The 15,558-nt window shown below is 42.0% G+C and overlaps 2 protein-coding genes across 9 annotated transcripts; one reads left to right on the top strand and one right to left on the bottom strand.

The window, feature by feature from the left end:
• Positions 1-416: 416 nt before the first annotated feature.
• Positions 417-6,706, bottom strand: aasdhppt (aminoadipate-semialdehyde dehydrogenase-phosphopantetheinyl transferase). 3 transcript variants are annotated; one of them, XM_026192864.2, is made up of 7 exons: positions 6,354-6,703; positions 5,344-5,457; positions 4,957-5,077; positions 4,476-4,597; positions 3,598-3,759; positions 1,661-1,729; positions 417-1,516 (listed from the first exon to the last, which is right to left on the bottom strand). In XM_026192864.2, exons 1-7 carry the CDS (start codon positions 6,495-6,497, stop codon positions 1,349-1,351), a joined length of 900 nt encoding a protein of 299 aa, XP_026048649.1. In that variant the 5' UTR covers positions 6,498-6,703; the 3' UTR covers positions 417-1,348. The 3 variants fall into 3 exon arrangements, with proteins under 3 accessions (XP_026048649.1, XP_080145127.1, XP_026048650.1); XM_080289001.1 differs by lacking the exon at positions 5,344-5,457 and having other exon boundaries at positions 6,354-6,706; XM_026192865.2 differs by lacking the exons at positions 417-1,516; positions 1,661-1,729 and adding an exon at positions 1,834-2,037 and having other exon boundaries at positions 6,354-6,705.
• On the top strand, positions 5,469-14,343 carry msantd4 (Myb/SANT-like DNA-binding domain containing 4 with coiled-coils). Of its 6 annotated transcripts, none has more exons than XR_013901446.1 (6): positions 6,956-7,056; positions 8,423-9,163; positions 9,784-9,879; positions 9,966-10,247; positions 12,183-13,747; positions 13,857-14,343. XR_013901446.1 is itself a non-coding variant. In XM_080289000.1 (5 exons), exons 2-5 carry the CDS (start codon positions 9,056-9,058, stop codon positions 12,909-12,911), a joined length of 1,215 nt encoding a protein of 404 aa, XP_080145126.1. In that variant the 5' UTR covers positions 5,469-6,026; positions 8,423-9,055; the 3' UTR covers positions 12,912-14,343. The 6 variants fall into 6 exon arrangements, 2 of the variants coding, with proteins under 2 accessions (XP_080145126.1, XP_080145125.1); XR_013901448.1 differs by having other exon boundaries at positions 12,183-13,735; XR_013901449.1 differs by having other exon boundaries at positions 12,183-13,720.
• Positions 14,344-15,558: the final 1,215 nt, after the last annotated feature.

Consider the following 15,558-nt stretch of genomic DNA (forward strand, 5'->3'; position numbering starts at 1 on the left):
TTTTCAGAACAATTGGGATGGACATTTTTTTTATTATAATTATTATTCTGATGTGTAGAGAATAACAACAAAGTGTAGAAAGAGTGAGGGTGAATGACAGGAAATGATCTGGGAGAGAACTGAACCCAGACCCCTGCAGGAGGACTATAGCTGTCAGTGTATGTCATAAGTAATGCTTAGCATGCATACTGAGGTTTAGGTTTTCTTACTGAAATAGGAAAGAAAACCTAGTTTGTCCAAAGAACATTGGTGGGTGGTGGATATGTTATTAAAAACAACTTTATATATTGTAAAGCATTACTGGTGCCCTCCTCAAATGTCATGTGCACAAATACACCTCCATATGACCTTGGATGCTGGCTTTCTCCTCTTAACACCAGAGAATATGGCAAAAAATAGAGATTAAGAAAAGCAGCTGATCTGCAAAATTATTAAAGTTTATTTTATTTGCATTTTAAACATTTTAAACGTTTGAAAATGACAAAAAAAAGTTGTTTTTTTATTTTGATCATCACCAATTCCCTTGTTAAACATATCTATTCTTATTTTTTAGCCAACAGTTGGATGGAAACATTTTGCTTCTGGATTTAACAGGGAGTCAGTGAAGTGACGCTAAAATGGGAGAAATATGCTCTCTTTCTGGTTCCCTGTCAGTACTCGCGCTGCAACATTTTAGATCAACTCAAGGCTTTTCAGGGATTATGAATGGCAACAATCTAGCCTAGAAGTAAAAAGGCAGGAAGTAGTTTTTCAGCATCACTCTGAGACAGGATGTTTCTAATTCTAGAGATATCGTGCAAACATATTAAAGCAGTCCTACATATGTTTGATATTACATGGAAAAATATATCCAAGCTAAAAACCACTCCAAACCTCCTCAGCGTGTTTCTGGAGGCTGAGGTAAGAATTAGGATTTATTCACAATTTCACAACAACTGACAGAAACCTCTCACCAACCAGTCATGTGACCAGATGTTGCCTGGTGGTTGCCAATCAGATTCTAGTTTCATGAGACTTAAATCTGATTCAGTGCGTAGAAAGAAAACAAAATGACATGTTGGATATATTGTGTGTCTGTGTATTGGTTTGGTGATTTTTGTTGAATCCCCTGTCTTTTTTTATACTTATCAGAACTGAGAATCTAAAGATAGATGGTGTCAGATACTGTCTAAGTTCTTAGGTCCTTTGAGACAAGCCTGTAAATTCTGGCTTGGCAAATAAACTTGACAGGACGTGACTGGATTCGGGTTGAATACCAAAGCAACTTCAGTGTCAGTGTTTTTCTTCTTTGGCACTTCTGAAAGGTGTGCGTTTGTATGGCAGCTGAGTGTCGGCTTCAGACGGGCGGCTATGTGGACGTGTGTGTATCCTTCTGTCTCTGCGGAGCTTCAGCCTTCATCTTGAAGCTATCCCAGTAGGTGGGGTCTTCGTCTGTTAGAGGTGAGGCTGAGTCGATGAGCTCTCTGAACGACAGCACGGTAAATGTGGTGGGCGGAAGAAGAGAAGGCGGACGAGGCTGTGAGGAACCAGGAAGAAAGTTAATATTGTTTATCCTACAGTATGATAGCTACTCTTACTATTGTAGCTAAGTTTTCTTTCTTTTTTTAATCTATTCATTCCAAGTTCACATTTTTTTAATGGAAAAGTTATGCCTCCTTACTGCAGGGCATGTGTTGTCTGCTGGTCCGAGTGCTACAGCAACATGATGATCAGCATCCAGTAAACTCTCCTGCAGAATGACACACAAATCCAAAAATATGCAGTCTGGATAGACTTTGGAACCAATCATTTTAGGGTGTTTGGCACAAAAAAGGGCACACAGTAATGCCAATAGAGAGAAAATCAATAATTTATTTGAGTGGTGAGGAAAACTAAATTTTAACAGGCAGAAACCTCCAACAGGCCATCGGCATCGATGCTTGGGGTAAGTGCAAAGAAGAGGATGGAGAACCAACAAAAAACAAAATGCAGCAGTAAACACTCAGCAGGTTGGCGATGTGGCCAGTGATAGCTCATCGCTGCAGTTTCAAAGAGTTTCTGAAAAGTCAGAGAGGAAAGGAGACACAGAAGAAAAGTATGTGTGTGCACAAACTGCAGGGGAGATGACACAAACTGTAAATGCACTGAGAGAGAAAGGAAGATGTGAAGTGACCATTACGTCACAGCGTAGCTGGTTTACAGATGATATAGGGTCACCTGATCCAGGCCTAATGATAAGCTTATCAAAGAATAAAGTATTTAAGGTTAACATTAAAGAAGAGAGTCTGCATCACGACCTGGTTGTGTAGGAATGGAGCCTGACAGCTAAAGGCCTCCCGTGGTATTTTTGGAAGAGCCAGAAGTAGAGAGCAAAGTGCTCTACTGGGTACTATTAGATCTTTAAGATATGACGGAGTTTGGTCGTTAAGGGTTTTGTATGCGAGCAGGATTTTAAATTCCTTAAATCTGGAAAATATGATCTCTTTATAGTTTCTCTTAGTGCTTTTAATGGAACATGCTGGATCAGAGACGTTTTGAGTGAGCCTGGTAAAAACCCATGCACCAGGTCATCAGCTATGCTCTGTGACAGGATGTTCCTAATTTTAAAAGATGTCATGTTTTTTAAGGGCTTGAAAGAGATGACCTAGATCATTGTGGTGTGTTGTGTACCAATATGTTCTTGCTTTAAATATTTGTAACTTAGTGTCTGCTCTACGGCAAAGAAATGTACAGGTTAATAGGGGGAGCAGAGCAATGGCAGAAAGAGGAGTTCTTTGCTCTGTGAGGTGCACTCCTCTAATCTTCAGTTATCATGTTAGGCAGGATGAAGAAACACTCGAGAGCCCCCCCCCCCCCAATCACAACCACTTGTATTTCTGTACGAGGCCACCTATGATTCTCTCTGAAGATGCTCTCAAGGGCATATTCACTGTGGAAATGTGCATCAAGGTCCCCTCTGCATAGCACCCAAGTCCTTTGAACCAATGTGTTAAACTTTCCTAAAAGCTGCTTCCAGCTTGTTTAATGCGATCCCAAATTATATGCAATGCATGGAAGCTCGCGTGGAGCTCGTCTTGTTTTGAGCTGACCTGATTTGTGACACATTACTTAATATAAAAAAACAAAAAATACACACACACACACACACACACTCATGTTATCATCTTTGCACTTGAAACTAATCGGTCATCAGTTCTATAGCTGCATACAGTATTTCACTCTGTGTGGGAAGCAGCGATTGCTGAGGGCTGCGTGGCTGAGAGGAGGAGAGTCTACTGATAAAGAATAGCTCAGAGCAGCTCATTTCCAAAAAATGTAAGAAACAAACACAGAATAGCTTATTTTTATCTGTGTGTGTGTGAACTGAGCAAACATTTGTGAAGTGTGAACTAGCACAGCACTGATGCATTCGTGACACAAGTGGAAAATCCGGAAAAATGGAGCAATTATCAAATGGCATAGCAACATTTTAAACCTGAGAATAAAACCACAGACTACTTGGAAGCTGATGAGAGACAAAAATAGACTGAATTGTTGAGCTGTGACCTCTAATACACAAACCTCTAGATTTTAACAACATCTCTGGACTTTTCTTTTTCTTCACAACACCAGACTCACTTCGAACACCCAGTCCTCTTCTTCTTCCTCATCTAGATGCATCTTGGTCTGGTGCAGTACCCGGTCCTGTGTGAGCGGCTCAGACGGCAGGTGAAACTCCACCCTCTGCAGGTTGAAGCCCAGACCGGTGCCGATGGCTTTGATGAAGCTCTCCTTCAGGGCCTTGATGGAAAGGGAAGAAACCCGATCAGCTGCATGCAGAAAATGATGATCTGTGTGTATGCGTGTGTCTTCATGTGTGGGATGGTGTGTGTGTATGTGGTGGAGGGTGTTTTGGCTAAGAAGAAACACCACTTAAAACCGCAACAGATGGGAGTTTGTGCACACATGTTTATCAGAGTGCACACCAAAGAAGGACATTGTGTGTCAGTGTGTGTGTGTGTGTGTGTGTGTATGTATCCAGCCAAAACCGACCATGCACGACAACCAATAAGCCACAATAACACTATTACAAGGCTAATCGCTATGGCAACCGTTGAGCTCTGCCATTAGTCAACAGTGTGGTGGTGATATCAGTGCTTGACGTCTCTGTGCCACCCTCTCAATCGCACAAAATCTTTACTTAGCTCCACTGTTGCTTTTGCTGACCATCTGTGTGTGTGTGTGTATTAGAGAGAGAGGGAGCGAGAGAGTGTGAGTGCATGCAAGAAAATGAGAGCGAAAGGAGGCAAAAACCAAAGAAAATGAAATGAAAGCGCACGTCTCCGATGACAGCATGCAGCGATGCAGCGGGGCAGCGTTTGAGAAACAAATTTGCACATGTATGTAAAAAAATACAAGTGTGTGTCGCCTCAGAGGACAGCGGCAATGTTACGTTCTCCCTGTGCTTTCTTCTGTTACACACACAGGGCACAAGGTAGTATGGTTGCCATGGTTACCCAGTGGCGGTAGAACGCGGCGAGTTGCTGGTGCTCCGAGCCGGCTGATTGGATGGCGCTCCACTCGTGCGCTGTAAACTGACGAGTCATAATGCGGAAAAACTCCAGCACAGAGCTGCAACCTGGAGCGAATGAAAGAGGTGCGGGGACAAAAAAAATACAAAACCAAAACAGGAGGGGAAGAGAGAATGGATGAAAAATTATAAATGAGGGGAGGAGAATGAGGGAGGTGATGGAAAAGAAAAACAGTAATATTCAAACACAGCCTGTGTTTGATGGAAGTGTTTCGCACATTTGAATTCTGTGGTCACACAGAAATCCAAATTTACACACACAAACAGCCTTGGCCTAGTCAATACTGTATATATATGGTGCAGCAGCGACCCCTTGTGGTGGAATTTCATAGCTAAACGAGTCCAAAAATGTAGTCATTTCATATATTGGCACAGGTTTATCCTAACCAGGGAACCACAGTGTTTACCTGGCATGGCGGTCTTCATGATATCCACCCCGACCTGCCTCCCCTGCTCTGCAGCAAGCACTGCGTAGTCCCCTTGGTGGGAGAGATTGAAACTCCAGGCCAGATCTGACTCTGAACTGACCTGTAAGGAGAAGGATTATATGTTTGAATGTATCAAAATAAATGAAGTCTATACTGAGCTTGACAAAAATCCAGTATTTGGGCCACGCTGACCCTCCCTGCACTGTATTATAGATCTATTTCTGATATATTTCTGATATATCAGATTTATATCTGATTTTTAGTTACTTGTGCTGGAACACTTGTAGTTTAGTGAAATGACAATGCAGTGAAGTAAAATGCTGCAGTATATGCAGACTTTGAACTTTATGGAAAAAAGGAGTGAACCTTGCCAGGTGTTGCCAGGTAAGGTTTGCCTCTGGGAGATCGCTCCAGTCTGATCTCTGACCATGGGATCCCCATCTTCTCACACACAAGCCTCCTTAGCAACAACCGTCCAGCCTGTTGAGGCAACAGAGACGCAGACAGCTGTATAAACTTTTCAGAATAATTAAGGGAGCACTTGATGATAACAGCAGAATACAAAGTTTTATAAACTTTGGGGACATCACTCTGTCCAGGTAATAAACATAAACTACTTTTGATTGCTTTGGTGCAAATTAAAGTGACAACAGGTGTACTGGAGATACAATATGCAACATATTAATGGCATTTCAGGTTGGGGCCACAGACTGCTGCTCTCTACTTTTACTTCAGTTTAGCTTTTTTTTTTTTTTTTTTTTTTACCAGTGTCCTTATCACTGCTGGTAGCTTGAGACAGGCTCTCATGACACTGTCTCTCTTCACAGATGAGAGCAGATTTGCACTAAGCACATGTGACAAGATGTGAAAATATCTGGAGATGCCATGGCAAGCGATACGCTGCCTGAAACACCATCTGTGAAGAGAACAGGGCGCCCTGCCAGTTCTGGTGTTCTCTGGCAAGAACCTGTGAGGAAGGTCCCGCTAAAGACCGTTAGGCCCTCATGCCACCGGAAACCTGTAGGAGTAAACCTGCTGGGCGTCATTCTGTAAGTCTCTGCTTTGCACTAAGTTCAATTCAATTTAATTTTATTTAAATAGTGCCAAATCACACCAACAGTTGCCCCAAGGCGCATTCCAGGTCTATTCAAAATACACGAAAAGCTGTGAGATGTGTTTTATTGTGTTAAGTAGGTAATGCGGAAAAAAGAAAAATCACAGCCATCTTGTGGTCATAATCAAGACACACTGGTCTTCCCAACAGAAGTTAACTTTACAGATTTAAAGTATCGCTACAGGTATCGGCAACACTGGCTCTTTGTTTACTTGGCTCTTGGCCGATACCAAGAATCGGTAAAGTTTAGTTTTGGACTCACCATAGCTGACTTTGCATCCTTGGCGAACACAAACTGCCCGATCCGATCTTTCTCCTCCCGCTGGATGCAGCGAGCAGCGAACAGCCAGTCTGACCTGCCCGGCGTCCACGATCCGCAGCGGAAAGCCCACCGGACGGAACCCATCTCCTCGCCCCCTGCTCCACCTCTGACATCCGGGCTCCTCCACCGCAACTTCGAGCTGCTAATGAGCTAAAGTCAGCGCGGCGTCTTCGAATGTAATGTTCAGAGACGTGCGGATTTTCGCCCAACAGACTTTCCTGTTTACATTTCGGAGTTGACAGCGGTGCACATGCCCGGAAGAGCCCGGCCTGATTCAATGTCGTCATAAGTGGGCGCGGTGGAGGATTAACCAATAGGAGCAATTCAAATGGCGCGTCACTGGCGGTAACTTCAAATGTTTCAATAACATTGGAAATACGACAACACTACGATTCAGTTTCAATAAATTACCCCCATCCCCGTGCAATACAATGACAAAAGTAGAGACGATGTCCGAATGAGATAACACCAAGTGCTTTTGTTTTATTTAGGTCTAAATGTCAAGTCTAAATCTCTCGAACCTTAATCGTCTTTACAGCTTTGAAACCTTAGTCTCTCCCGTTTCAGACGGGGCGATGAACGCAGCATTAAAATTGCATTTTAAACGGTGCTGTTTGGATTGCGGTTTTTCTGTGTGATTAAGGTGAGTTGTTTTTACTATTATTACCAGTGGTGTTTTATTGGAGGAGCTGACGAGATGCAGAAAAAACATGAAATTTATGACTGTTCTGACAAAAATGTGCTGAGCCTCTCTGGTTACTGATGCCTTGTAGTCATCCAAAAAAAAAAAATCGTAATTTCAACGATTTGGAAGGTTAAAGAGGGAAAAATGTTTAACCTTCGAGGTTTATCCATTTATATATTTATTTATTTATTTACATACAACTAGGTCTTTCTTGTGTTCTTGTGCGATAAGGTAACGCATTATCATAGTAAAATTCTTGTTACAACACAGTATTGTCTGCTAATTATAGACAGATAGTGACGACTCGCAGAGTATAGAGATGTTTGATGTGCTTCAGAGACACGTGAGGCATGAGCAGTGTTCCTACCCATCAGTATTCATCATAGTTACGAGCGATCTCAGTATTTGCCTGTCTTTAGATTGAAAGGTGGCCTGTAGCTGATTGTCCAGCTCCAATCCAAAATTAGGGCAACTGATTAAAAAAAAACCTTAGAGTAAATTAAAATACTCAACATGTGTTTTTTTATCTATAAAAACGCCCCCCAAACTAACTCATTCCGCTTAATATACAGATTAGTTCATAGTATTTGTATGATGACGCAATCGGTGTAATTTTGCCTCTCCATGCAATCATGGTGTATTTTAAATCAAACAATCAAAATGTGATAGAATTACAGACTTTCATCCTTAATCCAAGGGATCTAACAAAAGTACTGCATTAACTATAGGTATACACAGTCTTTCAATTTTAGTGGCTCAAATGTAATTTGTAACATGACTGACAATAAGTTTTATGGCCAGCTGAGAGAGAGTCATAACTTAAGGGTCTGCTGTGGTACATCAAAAAAAGAAAAGAATAAATACACTGAACAGCCCAGCAACATCAAAAAGCCTGAAAAACCATAGAAAACCACTGAAGTGAATGATGACAGAATTACTTTTATAGTTAAGAAAAACTGCTTTACAAATCCAAACAAGTCAAGAACATTCCTGAGGAGGCAAAAGTATCATTGTCAGTTACAATAAAGAGACACCTTCATGAATGGAAATACAGAGGTCTCTACAGTAAGGTCCAAACCACTGGTTACACCGAAGAAGAGGAAGGTCAGATTGGACTTGACCTGAAAATACCCGAATAGAAGGTAGAGATCCGAAGTGTACATGGGCATGTATGGCTGCCAGTGCAACCAGGTGACTAGTGTTTACTGATGATGTGTGTGAAGTGTACATGGCTGTACTCTCTGCTCAGATTCCACTAATGCAACTGTAGGTGGCTGTATAAACTAAATCGTGTTATCTGCTTTCTTTTTCGTCTTTTACACAGGGCTAAACAAGAAGAAGGGCTAAAGAACACTTTCACCCTGTGATGCTTCTCTACACGTGAGATTACCTGGCAGCAGCCCATTCCAGGAGAAGTTGGACTGCAACCTGAAGCCTTCTTATAATATTAATAATAGCTTGTGTCTTATTAAAAGAAAAAGTGAACCCTCCAGTCAAACTTGAGCAAAGCAGGGAAGGATTTGATGACTTATACCTCCAGTCTACCAGATCAACGCATTTCTTTCCAGCTAGCATTTCTTTAACCCCCAAGCCTTAAATGTCCTTACTTAGATACTCCCAGGTGGAAAACTTTAAAGAAGCTGCTACAAACGGAGCCACGGAGGAATTCCTCCCCGGTGTAAACTGTTGCGCTGCTGAAGGACAGCTAAGCTACAGCAAACTTCCATACTTCTCTCTATTTGAGGACTGAGTTTCCCTTTTACACTGAACTGCGACCTGTCTCTTTACACCTCTGTTTCAGTCCTTTCCCTCTGATACCTTCTTCCATATCTGTGCCTCTCTTTCTCATAACTTCACTCCTGTTTTTCCAGTTGTCTCTCTTGACTTGTTTTTCTTGCTCTCTACATTTCTGGGGGCTTCTGTCCCACTCCTTGCTGCCACACTGGATTTCTTGCAAATGAAGCACCTGAAGAGGAAGAGGAAGAGCAACTACAGCGTGAGGGAAACACAAACTCTCATCAGGGAGATCCACAAGAGGAGAGACGTATTGTTCTCCAGACAACAGGTGGAGATTCTTTTCTTTTCTTTTCTTCTTGATTTTATCCACAGAAAAATGCATACACAGCTCTCTTTCCTCGGAAGTCTGAACCAAGGTGCGGAAAATGACAAAAACAGCAGCACAAACCATTCAGATAATTCTGCCATCTCGCCCGCCTGTGTTTAGTCAGCTCCAATTTATATTGGTCTAAATTAAAACATCTAGAGGCTGTAAATAATGAACAAAACGATGACTCCAAGGTTTGAACTGGTTACATTACCGTTGCTGCCACTAGAGAGCACTGACATGTCTGTTTTTCAGCTGCAGGATGTCCTGTGTGTTGCACCCTGGACACATTTCTGCTTATACATAACAGTCATATTTTAATCTCCCTAATGAAATCAGTAGAAGAGGTTAAGAGGGCAGAGTTGAAAAAATGTTTTAATAACTTCATGCTGACTATGTCACCTGTACACTCTGCCCCAGTGTTCGCTTTCTTCTTCCCAATGAAGAGAGGGTAATTAGTTTCAATGGCACAGGAGAATTTAATTTGTGCAGTCACTTTCTTTTCCATTCAGTAAACTAGTGTCATATTATTTGCCTCTTTGAATGAAACAGTTTAACTGCTGGTCTTTCTTCTTTAATAGAACACAGCCATTAATGAGCTGAAGAGGCAAGCATGGGAGGAAGTGGCACAAGGTGTGAATGCCCTGGGAGAGGGGGAGCTACGCACTGCTGCCGAGGTGTGTTTGTCTCCATTCAGATCGTATCGTTGCTTCTGTGGACCCAGTTGTGATTTTTAAAGCAGCCTTCCCTTTCTGATGTGCAGGTGAAGCGTCGTTACCTCGACTGGCGTGCGCTTACGAAGAAAAAACAGTTGCAGACTGAACTCTCTCTCTCTTCCTCGCCCCCCTCTTTGGCCATTAAGACTGAGTATGGAAATTCCTCTCCAGAGCACGAGGCGCCTTCTTTGGGATCTGGTTGTGACCAGCTGCTTGACCTCTCGGGCTTCCCAAAGGACTGGCACTGTGACTGGCCGGAGATGGTGGCTCTCAGCGGGTCGAGCGGGCAGGCCGTGGGGGCACTGCCGGGAGTAAAGATGGAGGACGATGTCAGTGAATACAGAGTAACAGTGTGTGTGTGTTTCTCTCTGTAGAGCAGCCATCAAAGCTTAGAGTCTGTTAAATCATCATTTCATGTATATGCACACTGATTATTTTGTAAAAATATGCTCTTTAATACAGAGCTGCTAATATTATGAGAAGACAAACAGCCTATGTTGAAATTCAAGTGTTGCTAATGTGTAATTAGTCAAATTAATGTCCTTACCAGCCATTACTTAATACACATTATGCAGCTCAAGTGTCTCTAGTCAGTCCAGTCTGTTGATTGTACTCCTGCAGGTTCACAAGGTAGAGACTAAATTAAATTAAGCACGTGTTAATTAATTAGGATATAATTGAAGACTGACATTTAAATATTACTTTTCTGTGATTACATTAAGATCTGCTTTTAGATCAAATCTCACTGGTCACTCTTATCTTATGAGATAACGCTTCCTGTTACAGCAGCTAAAGAGTTAGTATATGCAGTATACGCTATATAGTGTTCATTCATCTGCCTTCAAAAAGATATAAACTTGAGAAAAATCCCATTCTTAATCCATAGGGTTTCATATGATGCCCATCCAACCTTGGAAGCGGCCATCCCCAAACTGCTCCTACAAAGTTTGGAGCATGAAATTGTCCAAAATGTCTTGTTCGTTTCACTATTTTAAGGGGCCGAGCCCAACTCCTGGAAAAGAACATGTCTCTGCTGATCTAGAGACCAGTGCTGGTGTGCTTTACACCACTGCAGCCGACGCTTTGCTTTGCACTTGGTGATGTGAGTTGCTCGGACATGGAAACCCATTCCATGAAGCTCTCTACACACTATTCTTGAGCTAATCTGAAGGCCACATGAAGTTTGGAGATCTGTAGCGATTTACTCTGCAGGAAGTTGGCGACCTCTGCGTACTATGTGCCTCAGCATCCACTGACTCTCCTCTGTGATTTTACGTAGCCTACGTAAAATGAGTTACCATCGTTCCCAGTTGCTTCCACTTTGTAATAATGCCACTAAAAGCTGACTGTGGAATATTTACTAATGAGGAAATTTCACCACTCGACTTGGAATTCAAAGAGCTCCTGAGAGCGAGCCATGTTTGTAGAGTCAGTCTGCATGCCTAGGTGCTTAATTTATATACCTGTGGCCATGGAAGTGATCAGAACTCCTGAATTCAATGATGTGGATGGGCGAGTGAAATTTTTTTTTTGCCAATATAGATATTTATACATCTCAAAAATTCTCCAGTATTTTGTGTCTTTGGTTGATTTAATACTGCCTTATAATATAAAACTGCACGATATCTAGTATAGCGGTACATATTATCAGCCAGAGAATCTGCAGTAATAAAAGAAGTGATGATGGTTTGTGTGCAGACCGTGAAATAATCAGCTCAGCACATGAAACCATCAAATGTAGTCGCAGAGATTTAGTTTAAAAATAATTTGGGGATAAACTCTCAGCCAGAAATCCAGATTGATGACTCAGAATAGCTCATGACTGTATTTAATGCTGTATCATTTATATAAAAACAAGAAAATAACTCAGGAGAAATTAGGATCCCCCATTTACCTCAGTGCTTCTTGAGCGCATCTTTCTTTGGGTTTATTTGTGAAGGCTTGCTTCAGAGTCTCCTGTGAGAATTAGAAATAAGTGTGGCGTTCGCTTTAGTTATGCCGACCCAGAGGAGCTCCTCGTCCTGCTGATACCAAACACATCCAATAGTTAAGGTGTTGCTACAGTTGATGCACATCTGCAGGCCACTTTGCACCCCAGCTCCTCATTTTCATGCTGTCTGACTTAATCAATTTCATGTCTGCGACCACTGATGTCTGCAGCGTTCTGCGCTGAAAGCCTTGCTGCTGATCTCCCCACTGGTTATCCACATATGTGTGAAAACCTGTTAAATGATGACTCTCTCTCTCTTTCTCCTTCCCTCTAGCTGGATGGGGATGTGGGAGATGGAGAAATGGATGATGATGATATTCCCTCTCTCCTTTGTGACATCGAGGCACGTGTAGAGGGGCATGATACTGATGTTTATTCCCACAATGACTTGGGCATGCCCAGCCCCTCCAAGGATCCGACTTCCACCACCAGCAGAAATCTACTGCTGCCCGGTGGCCTGATGGGAATGCTGGGTGAACTCAGCAGTGACGAGAACATAGGAGCAGGGTGTCTGGTTGCTGTTGAGAAACATCGTCTGGAGCTAGAGAAACAAAGGCTGGCTGTGGAGACTGAACGCCTGGTGGTGGAGAAAGAGCGGCTATTGGTGGAGAAAGAGCGACTTCGTCAGACAGAGGTGGAGAGAGAGCGGCTGCAAATAGAGAAGGAGAGGTTACATGTGGAGAGAGAGAGGCTGAGACTCATGCGTGTTGGCCAATCAGAGTACGTCAACTCTTCTTTTAACCTGCCGCCGCAACAAGGCCCAGTCCTTTCCTCTCGTTCGTCCTTATCCTCAACTCATGATGGACAGAGGGAGAAGGGAGTGTCGGCGGCGGACTTGGAGGCAGCGAAGTTAAATCTGGAGAAGGAGAGACTGCAGCTGGAGAAGGAGAGACTGCAGTTCATCAAGTTTGAGGCTGGCAGGTTGCAGATTGAGAGAGAGCGCCTGCAAGTGGAGAAAGAGAGAATGCAGCTCCACAAGGACCATTTGTCAGTAAAAATCTGATAAGAGTGAGAAAAAGAGGGTAGATGAGCAGGGTGAATAAATTAGATGTCTCCAGATCACTATTGGTACTAGCAGCAGATTTTTCACAGACATACTGTCTACGTTTGGTGCGAGACACTTTAGTGATCTTTCCTAAATGGCCAAGAAGAAGCCCGAGAACAGTGCCTTAGGGTGTAATATTTGTTCGGCACAATCAGCGGCCAAATGCAACAACTGTTGGCTGATGTTCAGCACTCCAGTTCACAGAAATGTGCTGTGGAAGATGTTAAATAAATACTGGGCTGTTAGTGCAATTAATCTTTATTGGTGCAGAAATATTTAAGTATATATATGAAATAGTGCTATTGTACTATAACTCCTATAAACCCTAACCCTTGCCTATCTATTACTGAAAAACAAATAGTTCAGTCACACTACAGTAAGCATATGATGGTAACCTCCTTGCATCTAGGAAAAAATGGTGGTTGCGTTATGATTACATTGAATATTTTGCATTTGGTAAACAACTGCAAATAGCTGCGACGAACGGGTCACATAGAAGGTAAGTGTGCAACTCCACCTACCTCTGGTTGGCCACTTTTGGTTGCAAGGTGATTGCTGATAATCTGTTTTGGTGGTTTTTTCCTTTGTCTGTGCCTTTAAGTCTTTGCAGGTCCCTGAGTGGATGAGCTGACGGCTGCCGATTGGTCCGCGATCATGTGGTCGCATTCAAAATCCCTCCACCAGCAGTTGTCCCTGGGCAGCCATTGACAGCAGCAGCAGACCTGACCCTGGCCTCCAAAACCTGAGACATTTTTGCCTGTGACTTTGTGCGACTTTTCTCAGTTCTGTATATAGTGTGTACATTAGTTTTCATTGTAAATAGCACATTGTAAATAGCACTGGAACAGAAGGGGTGAGCTGCCTTATTGTTTTCCTTGCACTGTTTTCTCCTGTTTATTTCAGTTAGGGAGCACTTGTGTCATCGATCCATTGATCCATCCATCCATCTTCTTCTACTTATTTGAGGCTGGGTTGCAGGGACAGCAGCCTAAGAAGAGAAGCCCAGGCCTACCACACCGAGATGTTCCCAGGCGAGCTGAGCGATATAATCTCTCCAGTGTGTCTTGGGTCTACGCCGAGGTATCCTCACGGCAGGATGCCAACACCTTGCCTGGTTGGGTGTAGTGTACATTGGGTAGCCTCAGCCAAGAGGACTGATCCCCAGTTACTTCTGTCATTTTGAAGTTAAATCACCATGTTACAGCAACTAAACCAACAATTGTGGAGGAATTTTTATATTATATTTGGACTGTGAATGTAAGTAGTGATTGTGAATTTCTGTTTAATGTGAAATTTTGTGTATGTAGAGGCTCACAGATTCAGTTTCCACCTGTTTATGACAGTTAATCACAGATTCTGTTAATTCAGTTATAAATTGACAGCAGACTGACTCTGTCCTTTTGCTTTTCTTTTTGCCGTCTTGACGTACTAAATTTGTTCTAATGTCAGTCAGATGACACCTGACTGCGTGCAGACATGGTCCCTGTCAGTCATTTTAAAGGCAGCAAAATTGCATGGTCATTGCACACGGTCACAATAATTTGCGGCGTTCTGCGATCTCCAACCACCGTTTTCTCTAGTGTAACTGTAACAAAAAGCACACAACTTTTGTTGTACAGAAAAAATTTCGTTCACAGAAGACAAACACGATTGACAATAATATTTTAAGTTGATATCTCACCTTTTCACAGGCTTTTAGATACTAATATCACTACCACTGATCCAACACGAGTCACACCACAACCCTGATACTGAGAAACCTAAATGGAATTCAGCTATTGCTGATTTTATACACCACACATCTGTATTCCTCCTACTCATGTCAGGAAGGACTTTGCAAGATTTTTAAAGGAATTTCTGATCAGCAAGTTTGATGTGCATGCTAAAAAAAATACTGTAAGTGAAGTAATGAAAGTTTTGCTGTAAACATGCTGTAAAGTATTACTGGCTTTGAAGACTGTAATCCATACTGTACTAAAAGCTGTGTCATCTGTAACATCAATGACACCAAACACAAGCTTTTATATTGAAAATTATAATAATAGTCATCATAAATATTGTTACTTTTTCCTAATGTTAGATATTTTTTTCTTATGTTGATTTATATTTGACATTCAATCATAGTATGAATATGTTATTATATAAAACTAAAGTCTACGGAGCCCAAATTCATGAAACTTTCTTTGAACACAGGCAAAGAAAAGGTTAAATATCGGGGTGTAGGTCTGGGTCAATTAAAATAACAAAATCTGGGTATTGGACTTTGTGGAGAATGCATTACAAGTGCGTCTTTTTAAAATATTTTCCTGAAATTGTGCCTTTTTGCTAAAATACTTGTTGATAAAGAGAAATTTCAAAAATTGTGGTGCTCAGAATGAAACAAAATCTGTTATACATCCAGATCCTAAAGTGCTGCTTCTGATGATTAAGCTGTGAGGGCCCTTTCATGTCTTTATGCATAACGACAAAAGAGAATAATAAGAAAAAATGCAAAAGTTTTTACTCTTCTGCACTGATGCTCTTTAAGAAGAAGGGACAATTGCTGAAATGTCCCTGATGCGCCTCTCAAAAACTGCAACTTTTGAGGACTTTACTAAATCTGATG

Source organism: Astatotilapia calliptera, chromosome 14 (assembly GCF_964374335.1).
Source record: "Astatotilapia calliptera chromosome 14, fAstCal68.1, whole genome shotgun sequence".
Taxonomy (NCBI): domain Eukaryota; kingdom Metazoa; phylum Chordata; class Actinopteri; order Cichliformes; family Cichlidae; genus Astatotilapia; species Astatotilapia calliptera.